This window comes from Quercus robur, chromosome 12 (assembly GCF_932294415.1).
Source record: "Quercus robur chromosome 12, dhQueRobu3.1, whole genome shotgun sequence".
Lineage (NCBI taxonomy): Eukaryota > Viridiplantae > Streptophyta > Magnoliopsida > Fagales > Fagaceae > Quercus > Quercus robur.
In genome coordinates, this window is record NC_065545.1 from 28,057,686 (window position 1) to 28,071,166 (window position 13,481).

The 13,481-nt window shown below is 41.0% G+C and overlaps 1 protein-coding gene across 1 annotated transcript; it reads left to right on the forward strand.

Annotated features, from left to right (window-relative positions):
* Positions 1–3,273: 3,273 nt before the first annotated feature.
* On the forward strand, positions 3,274–3,853 carry LOC126708348 (pre-mRNA-processing factor 19 homolog 2-like). The gene is made up of 3 exons (XM_050408141.1): positions 3,274–3,287; positions 3,549–3,619; positions 3,711–3,853. The coding sequence occupies exons 1-3, from the start codon at positions 3,274–3,276 to the stop codon at positions 3,824–3,826; spliced, it is 201 nt and encodes a 66-aa protein (XP_050264098.1). The 3' UTR covers positions 3,827–3,853.
* Positions 3,854–13,481: the final 9,628 nt, after the last annotated feature.

Here is a 13,481-nt window from a genome sequence, read left to right on the forward strand (position 1 = left end):
TTTTTTAAATAATAATATAAAAAATAAAAACAAAGAAAGATTGAAAGAAATAGTCATGCGTGTTACTTATTGATTTTTAGTTCATTTTTCTTTTAGTCCAAGGGTGTATGCAATTTGTCTCACCTTAATGGTGTATTTCCTAACTATCTAATCCCCATCATTTCTCAGTTTCTCACCACTGAATGACCTATTACCAATTTACCATCACTTAGTTTCCCATTTTTCTTGCTAACTTCGTAAATTTAAAAAAAAGAAAGAAAAAAAAGAAAGAAAGAAGTCAGGCTGAAGAAGTAGGTAAAAAGAAAATTAAATTAATAAGCATAGTTTAAAAGAGCAAGTGGCATTAGTGTTACATAAGTAAAGAGTACTTCTTCACAGTTCGTTTGTTATTTGTTTTAACTAACATAGTTCACCTTTTTGGCCCGAGAACTCTACTAATACCCTAATCATCACAACTAATTTATAAAACATGAGAGCAATCTTCAATGGGAGACCTAAACAAGTTAAATCTAAGTTTGAATAGATATTATATTGATTATCAGAATGATTATCTCTTGTCAAGGTTACAAGCAACCAAAGACAAGTACAAGCACTCTCTAGATATTCCTACACCTTCTCTCCTTAATTTTCCTATCTCACACTAAGGGTCCGTTTGGATAGAATTTATTTTGCTGAAAACTGAAAGCACTGTAGCAAATAAGTGAAAAAACGTGGATGATATTTTTTAATACGGGTACTGTAGCTCAGCTGAAAGTACTGTAGCAAACAAATACAGCATTTACTCAATTTTTTTTTCCTTCTTCCTCATCACCGTACCCTAGCTAATGATTGTGCTTTTAGATAGTTCCACGCCCACTAGAGAAATCCACAAGGAAGACCTACATCGGTCTGACGCCGACGAAGAGCTCAGGTGAGAAATCCACGAGGAAGACAACCCTAGTCCGACGCCGGCATGTACTCTTCCTTCCATAAAACCATTTCACCCTCTTCCCCAATTTCACTTGAGCTCCCACCCATGACACCTCTCTTCCCATAAACCCATTTCACCCTCTTCCAATTTCACTCCTCTCCTAGCCTAACACTTCTCTTCCCATAAATCGATTTCACACCTCTTCCAATTTCACTTGCTGACCCATTTGTTTAATTTCTGGGTAAATGGGTTTTTGAGTTTGTGAATTGTGGATCTTTCGTGTTCTAAATAACAGGTACCTTTCACAATATTCTCATTACTGTGATTTGTGTGTGTGTTTTCTCTTTGTTTCTTTTTATTTTGAGAATTGGATTTCAATACTTTGATTGTTGTTTGAAACGCGTGATGATCAAAGCTATAAACGGAGACGTGGATCTGTTGGTTTTTTTTTTTTTTTTGCTTAAGATTCGACTTAGCTTTATGATCAACTCTGTTTTTTGTTTAGCAATGAGATTGGTTAATGTATTTACATATTTATGGACCTACATTGTGTAGATTGAGAGATTGGAAAATATCTGATTCTCTCTGTTATTGAGTCCATCTTCAATAATTAAATGGAATGGATATCACATCAGAACAAGGATCACACGACTCACAGCCTGAGTCTTGATAACTTTTAACATCAAACAAACTCAAATATATTTAGAAGGTTTCCGATTTCCAAAATTGAAACCGAGGTGGTTCAACCATATATGATACATCGCAAAGAGACAAAAAGTTTATGGTGGGAACTATAACTGTAGGCAAATCTTGAAGGATCATACTGTTGAGGTAAAAATGCTTTCGATTCTATTCATCATGTCCCTTAATTGATTTCGACTTTGGGTGTAAAATTTGCCTTTATTCTTCATGCTTTTAGTTTGTACTTGAGAAATAGTAGTTGAATTTTCTTATTCAATTCTTTCTTGTCTTCCCCCTCCCCCCTATTTCCTCTTTTCTTATAGTTTTGACGTACCTAGTAAGGTGCTGCTGGAGCATGAGACCTGTATGTGGTCATTAGTAAAGTGTTACTTCAGTTAAGAGTATTTATAGCTGAGTCCTTTAGTGTCAGGGAACTTGTCTCTCACTATGCTATATCACACTTCATTAATCATGTTCTTTTTCATGTACAACCTGCAACAGGAGGCATTTTCTCTCTATCTTCTTCCTTTTTTTTTTCCCTTCCTTTTTAAATGCTGCACAATATTTCCATTAAGTAATACATGTTGATCAAAATAATATCTTGACATCACAATTAATCTAGGATCTTTGAAATATTTTCTAACATTCATGAATACAATTGTTGCATTATATGTAATGATTTCCTCTTACCATTTTCAACACTGCCCTCATCAATGTGGTGTTCTTAACTTTAGAAAAATGGCATGCCATGGTGTAGTTTTCATTTTGGCACTCTTGGAATCTCGGATTTATTTCTTGGTGATGAAGTTTTGCCTTTTTCTCCCCTTTTCAAGTGCAAGCTAGTAACTACTTCGTGACTGCTTCTCTTGACAGCACATGGTGCTTTTATGAATTTTCTTTTAGACTATGTCTTAACACAAGTCTCTTTCTCTCCTTCTCGTGCATGTGTGCGCACTCATACTTGAACTGACACATAAACTCACTGTTATATAGTACATCTAGAACTATGAATAGCATCATGTATCTAAAGGTTGACAGCCCATTGCATTGACTTAATCAATAGATTGAACACATGCACACTTAGACAAACATGCAAGTAAATGTCATTTGCGCTTTCAATAACATGTTAGAGGTTGCAGAAGAAATAGTGAGTTTTAAATGCTTTCATCAACCTTAAAGTATTTCACAGTCATTAGTATGTATCTTTTTCCCTCCATACTTTCTGCTAGGTCAATTTGACAATTATTAGTTCTGCAGGTTGTGGACTCAACAGATTCTAGTGGATATACTTCTGCAGCATTTCATCATGATGGTTTAATCCTTGGGATAGGCACTTCAGAAGCTATTGTTAAAATTTGGGATGTGAAAAGTCAGGTATAGCTAGCTCTTTTCTTTACCTTACCTCTGTTTTTCAGTGTGTTTCTCTGATAAAACATTCTTTGATTGGTTTACAGGCAAATGTTGCCAGATTTGATGGACATGTTGGGGCAGTAACTTCCATATCGTTCTCTGAAAATGGATACTTCCTTGTAGTAAGTATTCTGCTACTTATAAATATTTGTGGCTTTCACAAAAATCACCAAACTAGCCAAATATATAGCAAGTTAATGTGGGAAATCCGAAATGGCATGTTAATGCATGTTTAAGATTCTTACCATCTTGGTCAGTGAGCTCTCGATTAAATGGCACTTCCTTTGTAAGAGCAAGGTGGAAGGTGGGGGGTCGTGGCCCATGGGTTCAACCTGTGAGTGCATAATTACCAATAAAAATAGATAATTACTATTTTTTATAAGCTAAGCTATCTCTTCTCCTAGGACATTACTATATTAGCCTTGACCAGTTATCAAAGTTTGCATCACCTTTTCATTCCAACTGCATAAAAGCCAAATGTTCTTGTCCCTCCCTTTTTGTAATTTTTGCAGCTATGGAAACTAATTTGGGGCTTATGCTTCTGCAGAGTTTACCAAGTTGCAAGTGTTAAATCAGAATGGAATTGTATCAAAACTTTCCCAAATTTGTCTGGCACAGGTTTTTTTATTTTTTTTATTTTCATATTTTTATAATTTGTGGCTTTTCGTTGTTAGTCCTTTAAGTTTTACATATTCTGCTCTGATTTCAGGTAAGGCAAGTTGTGTAAAATTTGGTCCGGATGCAAAATATTTAGCTGTAGGATCAATGGATAGAAACCTCCGCATTTTCGGCCTGCCTAGAGAGGATGGTCCATTAGAATCATAAGGCACCTTCAAGTTGCCCTATCTGGGAAGTGGACTTATTGGTATTTCCTGCAATTTCTGTTATTGCTACTTTTGAATTTTATTGGCTGAAGAAGTGGAAGGTAGAATTCCCTAATTATATGGTGTTGGTGCTATTCTTACATTCATATTCATAGACCGGAGAATATCCAATGAGCATTTTGCATCAATTTCATGAGGTGCACTGCCAACTGAGCTGGAAATAGTTATATCTCTGAGCAATTCTAGTCTCCATGTTATCATCTCTTTATAAGTACATGTCCAATCTAATATATTATTATTATTTCCAAATTTTTCTTAACGAGATTTTGTTCTTTACGAATAGTTCAGTTGTTGGCCAAGAATTTAGCCTTGTATGTTCAAATGTGGTTGGGTGATAAGATTATGACAATTGTTTCCTAAAATTATCAGACTGCCTTTTTTTTCTTTTCTTTTTTTTTGGTGTGTAATTTGTTGCACTTCAAACAGAATTCAGGGTAGATATTGTTTTCTTTGTGAGCCCTCAATTCTACTTACCAACTGTGGGGACCAGCCTAGAATAACAAGTTGGCTGGGCCTCGGGCCCGTCCGAGGACGATCCTGTCCGAAGAGACGTGCGGCCCGTAGATCCCTGCCCAAGCCAACTGGGCAAAGAAAACACGTCCGAGGAGTAATTCCTCCTCGGACATCCCAAAGTCCAGATCAATGATGCACTCCCGTTACTGTAGCCCTCACTCCAAACACATAAAAAGAAAGAAGGCTCAAAATATCCTAGCAAAGGCTGTGACCACCACATTAAATGCACCACAACTACTCTCCTAGCCGCATTAATGAGGAGAAGACCCCTGAACAGTGTTACCTTGGTCACTGCAACTCACAAAGAACTGGTAAGGGCGTCTGATGGGATAGATGCTCAAGTGAATGCTTGGATGATCAACAAGTGTAGGGCCCAGATGATAGGGGAGGGCCTATATTATATGTAAGAGTCCCCCAGAAAAAAGGGGGGGGGGACGAAAAAGGAGGAAGAATGGTGAGAACGAGACGCTCCCCGGACTAAGTCCGAGGAGCCAAACCTCTCAAACCCCATCCGTGTAAGGCTTAGCCATACAGGCCAAACCCACCTTCATATGGGCTTCCATGAAAATCATGACTAAACCGCCGTCCATCGACTAAGGACCAGACCGAAGCCCAGAGTCCAAGGGCAGGCCTTTCCAAACCCACTCTCTACAAATCATATTGTTCGGGCCCTTTACATACGAGCCCAACGTCATCCTTGGGTCGTTAAAAATTGTGTCCCTACAATTGGCGCCGTCTGTGGGAAGGCTTGCGCGTTGGTGCGGCTGGCGGTGGAGTCAAGTCTATATCGAGCAGAGGTCCGCGAAGTTTCCTCCACTTCCAGCAACATGCAGTTGTTGCTCCGACATAAACTCCCGCTAGGGGCTACGTCTCGCAGTGCCAATGGCATGGGCAGCTCTAGGGGCTTCCAACCTCAAGCTAACTCTCCCCACCTTGGTCGAGGGGCTAACCTTCGAAAAAACTACAAGTTTTGGACCGAACCAAGGCTTTGCATGGTCCTCGGACTCAAGCCTATGGGGAAACCAACTACTTAAAAGCAAAACTACAAGTTTTGGACAGAACCAAGGCCTTGCATAGTCTTTGGGCTCAAGCCTATGGGGAAACCAACTACTTAAAAGCAAAACTACAAGTTTTGGACAGAACCAAGGCCTTGCATGGTCCTCGGACTCAAGCCTATGGGGAAACCAACTACTTAAAAGCAAAACTACAAGTTTTGGACAGAACCAAGGCCTTGCATGGTCCTCGGACTCAAGCCTATGGGGAAACCAACTACTTAAAAGCAAAACTACGAGTTTTGGACAGAACCAAGGCCTTGCATGGTCCTCGGACTCAAGCCTATGGGGAAACCAACTACTTAAAAGCAAAACTTCCAAAATATGGGGAAACCTAAGTCCTGCACGGCTCCTCGGACCACAGACTTAGGGGAAATTATTATTTAAGGGAAATCATTTCGAGGTGTGCGCGCAGCCCAGCACTATTGCAACCCATATTCAAGTTCGCCGCACGGCATCCTTTTTATCTCAATCATTTATATTTATATACACCATTGCAAACATTAAATAAAGGGATGGTACCAGCGTACATCCATAGAAAACAAAGAGAGCATTCTACATTAATATTTCGAGGTCAATACAAAGAGAGGTCCTTACAAAAGAACGCAAAAACAGGGCGACTCTCATTCAAAAAAAAAAAAAAAGGGGAAGCACAAAAATTAAAAGCCTAAGAGCTAAGCCTTAGCAGGAGGGTCCTTCTTCTGCTCTGGCTGAGGAGGAGGAGCCTCGGAGATAGAGTCCAAGGCGGGATCCTTCGCTTTATCAGGCACGGGGGTGGCATCAGGCACCGCCAAGTCCTGCTCAGAAGCTGCTTGGACGCCATCAGGATTCTCTCAGATGTCCTGAGGGTAGAAGACGTTCTCAGGCAGTCTTAGCGCCGAATCCGCAGGAATTCCTGCAGCATCAAGGGCGTGAGCCCATGAAATGCTGCAGTATTCTCTACACACCTCGGGGATCTCCTTGGATAGCCTGGCCTCCGTTTCCTAGACCCCGAGCTGATGATGAGTTTTCTTTTCAGCCTCTGCAGCCTCTTGGATCAGCTGGGCCTCTTCTTTAACCCGCCTCATCTCATCCTGAGCTTTCTGCAGAGCGGCCTTGAGATCCAATACATTCTGCTGCTCAGTAGCGAGACTGGTTTCAGTTACGTACAATTTTTGGCGCTGATCCTCTGCTTGCGTTTCAGTATTCTTCAGGCCGGCCTCCGCGCTTTTGCGCTGTTTCTCTGACTCTTTGAACTTCTCCGTCAGTTCAAAGATTTCTTGCTTGAGGGACCCCACGGTCTTCTCCACCTCAGTTCGAGATTGAACCTCAGCTTCAGCCAAGCTGCGGTTGCTGCGGCAAAACTCCTCAGCCACAAACACCTGTTGGGTGATCTGCCAACAAAATAAAACCAGAATTAGGACAAAATGCAACAATGCTAATGGCTTGATAAAAGGGTGCAAGAATGGCTTACCATTGCAAGGTCCCTCTTAAGGGACAGAAAAAGCTCGGGCTGGGAGAACCGCCTGTAAGCCTCTATATCCCGAGGAAGGAGCACTAGCTGCTCCAGGGCCTCAGCTATGTAGCCCGCTCTGCCCCTGTTGTACTCGCGAACAGAGGCAGTATAAGGGATAGCAACCCCGTCTAGCTCCATCTTCGGACTCCATGCGCGGGGATTGACACGCACCTCAGCCCGATTCTCCTCATCCCGGCTCTCCGTGGAGTTAGCCCTCTTGCTCCTCTGTCCCTGAGTGGCCTTTTGCTGCTTGGCCGGGCGAGGGGCCACTTCACCCTCCTCAGGAATGTCAGCCGGCCTCTTCTTTTTTAGGTCAGGGTTAACCTTGAGGCCAGGGTCAGAAGGAACCTGAGGGACGATTGGAGGAGGGTCCTGGGTTTGTACCTTGGCAGGCGCCTTTGAGGACTGACCCTTTCCTTGGCTGGACATTAGTTCTCGCAAAGACTTTCCCTTACCAGCCATATCGCTTGCTTCCTCGTCTGAAGAATCGTCCGAGCAAGTTATAATGATTAGACCGCCAGCCACGGAGTTGCGATCCTGCTCTCCTTCAAGGTCCGAGAGCTCAACTACGGGGGCTTTGTTAACCTCCTCCTCAAAATAAAACTCCTCTATTTCCTCCTCAAGGGAAAGACGAGATGATTCGGCCTCTTCCTCGGCTAGCGCGGCGACTTCAAAATCTTCTGGAGGCGGTTGCACGACCGGTGGAGGATCCCGAACTCCAGGTAGCACAACTGGTTTAAGATCTACTCGGGCCAAACACCCAGGCTTGGACACGTCAATCCTAGCTAACCGGGGGCTACCAGCTCTAATGGTGTGGCCAACGGGTTGGAAAGCACGGGTTAGTGGTTGATAGCACAAAACCAAATGACACGCACGCAGCTGCCCGTCCTCGTGGACGTAGATTTCTGACCTTAAGAGATAATTTAGGACCGGAACGTTCACGTGGCTCAGCTTGGGAGCAACCAAAGCTTTATCTGCAATACAGCCGCGAAGAAAATTAGAATTAAACTAAAAGATTTATGATAAGCGGAAAAGCGAGTAAGTCCGAGGAGCTAAGCCCCTCCCCTAAAGGATTGGGCTTGAAGGCGCCGCACCTGGGGTTCCTGCCTGAGTAGGACAATGAAGACCATCACTCCATTCTCCTGAGCCAATGAGGAAATCATCCTTCATAGTCTTATTGGATATGGGGAGACAGGAGATTAGCCTAACCATCTCGGATCGAGATTTAAGGTAATACCCTCCATTCTCGACGTAGTGGCACTCGTACATGCGTACCACGTCATGCCAAGTCAGACCCAGACCCATTCGCTCGTTCAAGATGTCTATGCAGCCTAATACCCTAAACATGTTTAGAGCGCACTGGTGTGGCGTCAACCTATGGTGGAACAAGTAGTCCCGGGTAATCCTACGCATGGGGAGCGTCATTCCCCCTTGAATAAAGGCAATCATGGGAATGACTACTTCACCCACTCCTCTATCTAACAGTACTCCTTTTGGGGGACAGTACCGCAGAACCACCCCCGGCGGGATATGGTATTTTGCCCTAAAGGCCTCCATGGCAGCCGGAGTGTCTACTAGTTTTTTGAATCTACCCATCTTAGCTGAACTGGAGGAATGGAAATAAAGACCGAGGAGAAAAACAAAATTCGAGGAGGAAATCGAAGCGACGAAGCGAACGGAACTTACAGATATCTTCTTAAATGACCGGTGAGGTGATCGAAAATCTCTTCTATGGAAGGCACTTCACAGAAACGATTATGAAGATTTAAAGGAAGGAGGTGCTCAAGGATTTCTGGGCGCTGGAGTTCTCTGGAGTTCTCTGTTTAGATGTGCGGATAAAAAAGAAAAAAGGAGCCTCTCAGGCGCTTTATATAGTAGGAGGGAGAGAGAAAAAACCCTTCCCGCTCACGAATTCAAGGAGCAATGCTGGCCGTTTGATCCACATCTTGCCGTTGGATGAAGGAGACATAAAGCTGTCTGGAGTAAATGGCCGCGCCTCGTAACTTGTGGCGCGTCAAAAGTAACTGCCCACGCGCGCGGACCAAGAGGTCATCCGTTCCATCCTTCATAAATGTCAAAACCCCGCTTTTCTCCTCGGAGGGAGATCAAAGCCGGAGTTTTGAGGGGCTATTGTGGGGACCGGCCCAGAATAACAAGTTGGCTGGGCCTCAGGCCCGTCCGAGGATGATCCTGTCTGAAGAGACGCGCGGCCCGTAGATCCCTGCCCAAGCCAACTGGGCAAAGAAAACACGTCCGAGGAGTAATTCCTCCTCGGACATCCCAAAGTCCAGATCAATGATGCACTCCCGTTACTGTAGCCCTCACTCCAAACACATAAAAAGAAAGAAGGTTCAAAATATCCTAGCAAAGGCTGTCACCACCACATTAAATGCACCACAACTACTCTCCTGGCCGCATTAATGAGGAGAAGACTCCTGAACAGTGTTACCTTGGTCACTGCAACTTATAAAGAACTGGTAAGGGCGTCTGATGGGACAGATGCTCAAGTGGATGTTTGGATGATCAACAAGTGTAGGGCCCAGATGATAGGGGAGAGCCTATATTATATGTAAGAGTCCCCCAGAAAAAGGGGGGGGGGGGACGAAAAAGAAGGAAGAATGGTGAGAACGAGACGCTCCCCGGACTAAGTCCGAGGAGCCAAACCTCTCAAACCCCATCCGTGTAAGGCTTAGCCATACAGGCCAAACCCACCTTCGTATGGGCTTCCATGAAAATTATGACTAAACCGTCGTCCATCGACCAAGGACTAGACCGAAGCCTAGCATCCAAGGGCAGGCCTTTCCAAACCCACTCTCTACAAATCATATTGTTCGGGCCCTTTACATACGAGCCCAACGTCATCCTTGGGTTGTTAAAAATTGTGTCCCTACACCAACAATACAACAACAAATGGTATTACATTATTGAAGTTTGTGAACCATTAGTTATGGTCCCCACAAAAAAAATTTCCATAATGTTAATGGTATTTTCAACCACACTAAATTTCTATTGTGACAAAAATAATAGTCACCATAATCAGTTATCGTCCGCACATATCGATGCTGTGATACTGTCACGAACCTCTTTCATCTCAGTTTCATCCAAGATTGAGATCATATATGCCACAAGATCGTAATGACCTCTCTCACTATGTCTAGATGTGCCCCATGTAGGGTTGAAACGTTCAACGTCATTGTTTATCTCATGTGCTTTATCGAAATTGTGAAGAACCATTGTAGCAACAATGATGTACGATTGAGTGCATATATGAAAGGGTGGCATATTTTTCAAAATTTTCCATTTATTCTTCCAAACTCCAAAAGTTCGTTCTATGACCGAACAGAGTGATGAATGGAGATAATTAAATCTCTCCTCTGGACAATGCAGCACTTCATGAGGCCGACATTCGGGGATGTGGTACTTCTCTCCCTTATATGGTGCAAGGAACCCTTTCTTCATAGGGTACCCTGAATCAATAAGATAATATTTTCCTGCAAATGAATACGTTTATTACATTAGCATTTTCACTACATTAAGACATACTTTAATACTGTAATTAAATTGCATATTTACAAACTAGCTGGAGCTTTTAGGAAGTTGTAACTCTCATTATTGAGGCAGCTTAAAAAAATCCTTGTGTCATGCGCTAACCCTTCCCATCCAACACATGCGAATGTGAACTTCATGTCAAAGTCACATGTGCACATGCAATTTGTTGTGGTGATCCCCTTCTTGCCATAGTACGGGTGTTGCTCATCAACTGGTACAACCACAAGGAAGTGGACCTCATCAATCGCACCAATGCAACCCTAACCATTACCACAAAAATACCATGTAAAATGAAATACGTGGCATGACCATAAAGATAATTTGAATAAAATCAAGTCAAGATACCAAATTCACAAAGTACCTTGAAATGTGGCCAATATCGGCCTGAATACTGAATATGTTTTGGCACGTCTCGAAATGTACGATTAGCAGGCTTGATAATGTCCGCTGTCATAACGGTGGCTAACAATGTAACTATCGTGGACACGTGTCGATGCACTGTCTCACCTAAGTGCTGAAATCTATCCTGCACCATTTTGTTACCCTTAGCATGACCAAGTACCACCAATGTTAGTGCCAGAGACTCTTCCAAGTAAACTCTTCTGGTACCGTTATATCCATACTAGCGCAATGTATTACACTATTATCCAAACACATGGCTTGACATTTTAAATTGTCTTCGATATTTCTTCTCATTTCCAGTTAATGTATATTGTACCCATTCATACCTTGTTTGTATATTCGTATGCAATGGTACTTTGGTCATATAGGTCTCCACATAAGCTACACATGCACACCCGGCTATATATGTTGCGAGGACAATGTCGTCGCTTAGGTTGAAGTCATTGTCCCTGCATATGTTACCGACTTTAATTACATGTGTAAATACTAATGTGATACTATAATATGTAGGCTAAAAATAAGTTGTTAAACATTATTGAACTTTTATTACTACTAGGGTCAAACTATGGTAGTATCAATAAATTAACAATCCTAAGCATATACTTTCACGATTTCATCCAAGATTTCTACAAATTGTATATTCACATCTAGAGGGGAAAGTATAGAAACTCATTGGTGTTGGGAATTAGATGAGTCGTTTAGCAAATTCATCCTTTTGTATACCTTGAGATTGTTTTGCAGCTATTGAACAATGATCTAAAAGATATCGACCTTAAAATTCAGAGCCTTGAAATACAAAAGATATCTAATGCAACAAAACCAAGAAAAATAATAATCAGAAAATAGTATAAGTACTAGTTATAGAACAAATAATAGATATTACAACCAATTGATTAGACTGCCAAACCACGAGCATAAGGTATTTCTATACTAAACAATCACCCACTTCCTAACATACTTTTTAAATATTAATCATGATACAAATATATACAGTATCAAAGGAATACTCATATAATAAACTAATATAAAAGAGCAAACATGCCACAATAAAATAATCGATAACATTGTTTTTTTTTTTTTTTTTTTTTTTTTTTTTTAGCAACGATACCATTGTTTTGAATGTCAAGGAACTCAAGGTTTCCATTTATTAGTAAAAACAGGTCCAATCAACTCAAACATGCAGCCTTAAAGAAGCTTAAACAAAATAGTAGTTAAACAAGCCTAATTGTAATCAAAACTTCCAATAGAAACATTCCAATAACTGGCTTATTGCAAAAACAATTACACTGGTTGAGGTGTGTGTCTACCAGTTCATTTTTCTAAAAATTCAACTCAACTAAACCTTAATTCCAAACTAATTGGAACTGTCTGAAAATTTATATTAGTAAAGTAAAGAAAAAAAGGTATAATAAGATTTGTTGCAAATTTCTAAGACTTTGTGATCCAAGTGTACCCTCCAAACTGGACAAAAAAGTGTAAAAAGGAAATCTGATGTTGTAAGAAAATTCTTTGCATACTAAAAGGTAAAGCATGGTATACTCTGGAAGGCCAACTAAATCAAGATCATCTAAAATTGCAAACCACATGGACTAGAGATAAACTTGCTGCCAAAAGATTAAGGGTAAATTTGTTAAAAGAGTAATAGTAACAATATTGTAAAATTGTGGTCGGAGAAATTAACTTCTTGTTCCTTGAAGATTGAAGGAACGAAGAATCCAATTCTAAAATAGGAACATAACTTCATTCATTGCTATGTTTTCCCCAAGTAACCAACAGGTCACCAATTTCAGCACAATATACCAGATAAATACATTTTTAACATATTAATAATAGAAACCTCAATCAGGTGGTAATTGAAAGGGGGAAAAGTTCTCTTACCGCCATATCTCCTAAAAATTTGTTGCAGATTGGACAAATGTAATGACTGCAAGTGTATGCCTAAGAGAACAAAACAAGGTTTGAGATTAAAATCAACCACTTCTCTCCAATTCTTTTTAGGACAGATAAAAAAGATGAAAAAGTCAAGGACAGTTTGGTAGAACAAAAGTGTGGGATAGACAGAGACTTGAAAGCAAGCTAAATGCATATAATGACCACAAGGTAGAGCTCTGACTGTGTCAAAATGAAAAGTTTTCCCTTTGAGTAAGTGGTCATATAACCTCTATAGTGCTTTCAATGGTCAGATTCAATGGTAGAATGCTAAGTCTTTCAGTAAATCTATTTTTTAGATGTAGAAGCCCTGATGCCGCATCAGGATTACGGCAAGTAGAAACAACATGCCCTTTCTCATTCTTCTCCAGCAGCTGCTTAAACTACATTAATTACCAATAAGTCACATTATTACAAGGATTTACTTGAATTAATGCTTCATTGATTTAATTGCTGTCTCTTAATGGTTCAGTAGAGTCAATCTCAATTTAATGCAAACAAACTCTAAAAACAAAATGAGATTTCTGTGACCTTGTCGCACCAGAGGAATTCACTTAATTCAGGAATAGAAGTATTGGACTAGAGCACAAGCATCTACAGATTATGGCAGAAACAATTCAACTCAAATACCTAGAAATCTAATTTAATGAATATTG